The sequence below is a fragment of the Aplysia californica genome, unplaced genomic scaffold (genome assembly GCF_000002075.1).
Source record: "Aplysia californica isolate F4 #8 unplaced genomic scaffold, AplCal3.0 scaffold00213, whole genome shotgun sequence".
Lineage (NCBI taxonomy): Eukaryota > Metazoa > Mollusca > Gastropoda > Aplysiida > Aplysiidae > Aplysia > Aplysia californica.
This window is the reverse complement of record NW_004797483.1, coordinates 740,801-747,163: the sequence shown is the minus strand read 5'-3', so window position 1 is coordinate 747,163 and position 6,363 is coordinate 740,801. Positions and strand designations below refer to the sequence as shown.

General features: G+C 42.9%; 1 protein-coding gene across 1 annotated transcript in view; it reads right to left on the bottom strand.

The window, feature by feature from the left end:
* Positions 1–845: 845 nt before the first annotated feature.
* LOC101851952 overlaps positions 846–6,363 on the bottom strand; it is a gene marked incomplete at its 5' end in the record, with an annotated part of 13,644 nt that continues 8,126 nt past the window's right edge. The window contains 1 exon segment of the mRNA XM_005099437.3: positions 846–4,684. Coding sequence (XP_005099494.1) covers positions 3,169–4,684 — 1,516 coding nt within the window. The 3' untranslated portion in view covers positions 846–3,168.

Here is a 6,363-nt window from a genome sequence, read left to right as displayed (position 1 = left end):
ATCGTGCTCTATCTCCCATTTTTGATCAAACAAAATGCCATTTAGAATACTTTTCTACAGAACAAAAGTACGAGGAAAACTCTTCTAAAGAGGTACTTAGAATAGTTTTGTTTGTTTTTGGCAGAGCTATTTGAAAAGAAAAGTATTCTAACTTTCGCACTTACGATAGTTATCTTCATTTTCTACCGCCTGTAGCGATTTTTTAATGTGGGAAAAGTATTTAAACCGCCACATAATATAATATTTTTCCTCAAAATGTTTTCTCAAGTAGGATGTAGAATTTTTCTTTGGGCTCTGATGATTTAACATAAGTTGCGTCCCTTGGTGGAAGTTAAGGCCATTGAAAAATCTCCATTCCGACGGACATGTCACTTAGAACAGTTTTCCTCTAGATCTAGACCCGCGATAAATAATGTTTTGGTTTATCACTGCTTCCATTCCTTAATTTTGGAACATCGTCGCAGTCAAATTCAATCTTAGACCGTGATTGACATTGACCTTATAAATTTAAATATATATCTTCAAGAAATCACCGATGAGTAGTATGTACCACACTCGAAACAGTTTCATTGCCACATAAATATCCAGTACTCTCCCCTTCTAGGCCACTTTCATATACAGACAAGGCCACTGAGTGTGTAAGCTTACAATTAAACTGGTAGAGTCTACCTTCATGGCTGCTGTGACTGCCTATTTTCCCCCCTCGACTTTTTACAGTTCTGTAATCACGTCATGACATGAGTATGGGTCCCTGTCTCCTGGCCGCGAAAGGCCAGATGAAGATAGCTAAATGCAAAACCAAGTTGATAATACAATTGTAGTATTAGTATTGTCTTCAGTGTTTCTTTGCCTTCAGTGTGTGTATTCACATCTTTAGTTACATGTTGAGACCATTATTCCCATTGCACGTTTACAAGTTAAAATTACGTTTTGCCCAAAGTGGGGATAAAGATTAATTATTGAGATGTTTTCTCGATTATTTTGGTGGTGAACTGAATATACAATATGGAATTCAGGATTTGGTTTCATTCACATCTCAGTGATGCCACCTCAAATTAAACATTTTGCTGATTATTTTCCTAATGTGGGAAAGCGTTTCGTGTGTGACCTCATTTCTATCTGGTTCTTTGTCTCACTTTGGTTACCCTGTCAAACAGGTCAGCTCATAGAGAGACCAAACGTAGGAGTTACTGTGTCATCAGCGCCACAAGCAGTTAAATGAATGCCGAAAACGCACAAGGGGGCCGCTTCTAAATGATACAGTGGTTGTGTTTTATCTCGTAACCTATGCTAAAAGATTTGACACACAATAGATAATTTTGGCACGTTGAACCTTGACATCTATGTGATGTCTTATGGTAATTCAGGGTTGTGACACTTATAAAGTGCCCTTACAAGTTATCGCCTTCCGTTGACCGCTTCTAGTCCCGGGACACTTCAGTGATCATCAGGGCATGTAGTAGGGTGGTAAAACTAAGCCCTGTCCTCCACACTGAACTACAGAGACCGTTTCTCAACTTTGTACACATTACAAAGTCAAAAATAAATAAATACATGTGTAGTAGGTTGTTTTTGGACGATTCGGAAACGTGCGTATTATGTTGACATGTTTATGGTGTGCAGCAAAGTGTGAGCGAGAACGCACTCCTGCAAGAAGCGGAATTGCGGCAGAGAATACCGTGTACCTAGTGTGAGACGGTTGTGGTTAGTCTGGTTAGACACCGGCCGGTGGTTTGATTTAGTGGACTGTAAAAATTCTTAAAAGATGATGTAGGAGGCGAGAAGTATAGCTCCGTGCCCTAACGTGTGTATAGGTAAGAACCAGCGTTCTTGTTACAACATGCAAATATACAAAATCGATTCAGCTTTAGCGACCTCTCTGCCAGTAATCAGGCCAAAACCTATCGGCAGTTTTAAATCTAAGCTTTTAAAAGTCGCGTCTATCAGAAGAATTCGAAAGTTAGTGTTACGTGAACAGCAAATTTTATTCCAGCTATTTTCCTATTCTATTGAGCGCGCGCGAACGCGGAAGGCACAATTTTGCTTCAAACATACTTAATTCTAAGCTATGCCAAAAAAAACAACAAAATAACACAACATACTAATTATGCAGAAATATACACCTTGTGAATCTGTGACTTTCCTGAAATTTCCTCAGAGCTAAAAGCCCATTATCAATCGTTTTTCGGCTTGGAGACAATAATCGAAGCATTGCAATAGAGGGATCTTGATGTGCGGCCAGACCTTTATTGATAAAACTCCACTGATAGACTGTCTCATCAAAGAGATCCCGGTTTCATTTTGATTCCACTTTTCCCTCCGATGTAGGGGCACCATACGCACAAGCTTCTACTTTTGTTAACCTGGGAAGGTCCAGTTGACCTATAAATTTGCCCATACTCGCTGAGGCATGATCGAAGGATTTATTTTGAGCTTCGACCTACATTTCTCTGGAGATTTAAAAAACAACAACAACCATTGCAGCCTATCTCTTTCTCCCTCCTCACTTCAGCCAGGCTCTCAACTAGACTCCCCGTGCCCTTTAATGTTCTTTAATTTTCAACTCACTTTTTGTTTGTCCTGCACGATGCAGTACACTTTTGTCCTTATAGTATAGGACCAGGAATCAAACGCTTTTCTAGGTAGTTCAAATACAATATTAATGCATATTTGCTCTAAAACGTTTCCATTGCCTGAAAACAACTGAAATGGCTGAGATACGTCTTTAATTATTTGGGTTTTTTTTTTAGCATTTCCCGTCGGCGATGGGGATTTACGTCTTTCTATGCCTCAATTACAATTCAGAATGATTTTACAGCACTCTTTATCTTTCAACAGTCTAACATTAAGTTTGTAGAACATTTTTCCTTACTGGAAAGAGAAGTTGAATATAATGTGATCATCATGCAATGATCTCTAAAAACCTATGTATAGCTGCGACGAGGTTCGTTGGTGTGTTTGGTTGGTTTTTTGTTTGTTTGTTTAAATAAAGAGAAGCACATCGACACAATAATGGTCATTTCGTGCTGGGGAAAGTAAGACAGACAGAAACAGCAGAGGGAAAGTAAAGAAGTAGGACCTACCAGTGGCGCCCTCCAACTGCTCGCGTGAGACGAGAGACTCGCCAGCGAAAACTTTTATGATCAATCACACAGGCTAATGTGTTTCTCACAATTTTATGTCTTGGTCGATGGGCTCGTCTACGGTTTCATACATTATATCAGATGATGAACAGTACATGGTTGCATTTTTGCAAGTTTTCCTCCTTTTTCTTAGTTTCCGTACTGCATAGAAAATGAGAAGAACGATGGCGATGGCGATGACAAGAGGAATGACAGCCCAGATTACAATCACGGTGGTGTTGGATTTGTCTGCTCTGATTTGTTCTTTGCTGTTGTTGAAGAGGCTTATGGTAAGCGTTCGGCGTTTGTGATAGCACTCCGTCTGGTGGGACGCAATACAAGTGCACATGTACGACTCCCCGGGAACGCCCGTCAATTTGAACTTGACAGAGTTGGCGTCCTCAAAAAAATGTCGCCTCTGTTCCTGACCGTTCCTTTCTTGGACCTCTTTCCCAGGCAGTTTGTCGCACGTGACGCTTGTATGAGACACAGGGGGGTTCCCGCCCTCGACCAGACAGGCGAGAGAGATAGGAGCATCGTCGTAAGACGAGATGGAGGACGCTGTGACCTCCTCGCCGCCAGAAGTCATGAACTTGGGCTCTGCTCGCGGGGGCCACCTCAGGGAAAGTTTACTCTCAGCCTGAAGAGGTTTCTCCAACAGGTATCTCGAGTCTGTCTCATCTGCCCCACACGTTAGCAGTGTGTTGTTGTCTGCCTCGGTCACGTTAAATTCAAACGTCGACTCGTACTCGTAAAGACCGTAGCTTTCAGAATAATTGCTGCTCTGTATGCTGGTAGACGTATACTGGGTTGGAAGCACAGAGCTGTGGCCCTTCTTCCAGAAAAACCTGATTTGCGATTTGAACCCCTGTGCCTTACAAGTAACAACAATGGTGCTTTCTCCATTCCGGCAAATGTTGACAGGCCATTTCGGAGACGGGAGTTGGACAATACGGTCCCCTGCTGTGACTTCGATAGATGTGTGTGCTGGCTTGATTACAATATTCTCCATAGCTTCAGGTGACAATCCCGGTGTAATCGTGGCAAAGAATACATACTTACCCGCACGATTTACAAGGGTAGAAGTCTTCCAAGTCGAGGAGAAATACATCGCCCCATCTTCGACGGTCTGCTTATGCGATTGGTCTATAAGTGACTGGTTTATTTTCTCTGAGTGGTCGGACGACATCTCAACTTGTAAGAGCTCAAACGAAGCTTGTGGGTAGACTTTTTTAGTGTTGCACGTGACCTCCACGTGTTTGGGCGCTACTTCTACAGCGTGACACTGAGAACCTTGTGGCTTTAGGTATACCTCCATCTCACAGACGAACAGAGTTTGAGAGTGACCGACACTCTCATTTGTAGCCACAAACTCCACGACCAGTCCTCGGTGCTGGTTATTCACGTGACCTATCTCCAGGTGGCACGTGAATGCGTCGCCGTCCAATCGTCTGTAAGTGGTGTACTCATCGAAAAGGTCAAAGCAAATTGTCTCATCGTGGTAGCAGTAGGAGACTTCTTCGTGCTTGCCCGTGGGGAACTGGAAGCGCCAGGATAGGTCTCTGGGAACAAAAGTAAATACTGTAGATGATTTTTGAGTTCATTAGCAATTACAAAGGGTACAATAGAAAAAAAGAGGTGTCAGGATTTGGCCCTTCTGTGGTACATTATAATTGAAAAACAAACTTTGCACAGACTTGTAACACGTTTATGCTGCCATGATTTCTCCACTACTTGCAGTGATTTCGGGCATGACCTTCTGTGTTGATGGAGGATAATCTTCACAGACTTTGTGGTTCGGATGTTTCGGTGTGAGCAAAATGGAAAACCTCGTAACGAATTGACATCTCTGGTTTTTACCTTGTCTGGTGTTGGCAAGGTTACCATCGTCAGGGAAGTCAATAAATTAGGAATTTCTTTACTTATTTGTGAATATAAATAAAGCAAAATGATTTAAATAAGCACATTGTACACCATTTTGTGTTATTTTGTGAAAATGCTTGTTTTATTTAATCAGTCAGATGACAACTCTGAGTAATCCGACTCCTGAGTGTGGGCAGGGTTTGACGTCTACCAATATTGAGCACTATTATAATTTTGTTGTTGTTGGAAAAAGCACACTGGGCCTTCGTGGAACAGAACGGCTGTAGGACCTGCAGGGTCTCACGTTTGGCAGCTGTGATGCGAAGTCGGTTCTCATAAAGGGGTTTCAGGGGCTGGAGTCTGACGTGGCTCTTCTTCCCAACTGTCTTTGACACGACTGCATTCCATTCCAGCTCTCCATAATGTACCGTACGCGCTGTGGATGGGCCTGTGAGGAACATATCTCTACACAGAGGGCGAGTAGCAAAGGAACGGAAGGTTCGGTAGTATGGTTTGGCGTGTTCTGATACATTCAGTAACATGCCTTTGTGCGATACACACTGCCTGGAAGGGTAATGTATGCGAGTTTTCACGAGTCTGTCGACAAAATTTAGACCTTTGGTGAGGTGGGCTTCGTCCCTGCTTGTCAAGGCCAACCAGGGCCGATAGGGATATGCTACGACGTTCCAGCAAAAAGATCGTTATACTCGATAAAAATGTTCCCCACTTGGGAATAGAACTCAGGTCTCCTGAATGTGACGGCGAAGCTCCTAACCGCTACACCACAGACGCCGTTCTGACAAAGGTGACGTCATCACCGATGGAAACAAACAGATGGAGAGGTTACCAGTAGCTCTACCATGGAGAGGTGGGAAGAACACTATCGGTAACTCTACCATGGAGAGGTGGGAAGAACACTATCGGTAACTCTACCACGGAGAGGTGGGAAGAACACTATCGGTAACTCTACCACGGAGAGGTGGGAAGAACACTATCGGTAACTCTACTTGAATGAGGACGCTGTCACTGACACAGCACTGTGGAGAGCACTAACGCCCTGTCGAAAATGTCAGAAGATCAAGGAACTAAGACGAAAGTATAATTTGGCCCCTACACAGTCGAGCCAATGTCCTACGGTACCGAGAACATTGTCGTATGTACACACATAATTTATATAGCAGGGTGGAGTGAACTTGGAGTCCAAGTCAATCAGTCCGAATACTTAATCCTAAACTAAAGGCCTCTGTACATTAAAACAAATCAATAAAGGATAGCCTTCAAAATGAAATGTTGTTGGGTTCGTTTGTTTGTTGGTGGTGAGTTTTTTTCGGGGTAGGTGATTTAGGGCACTCGAAACTGCATACGGTCATATGAGCGT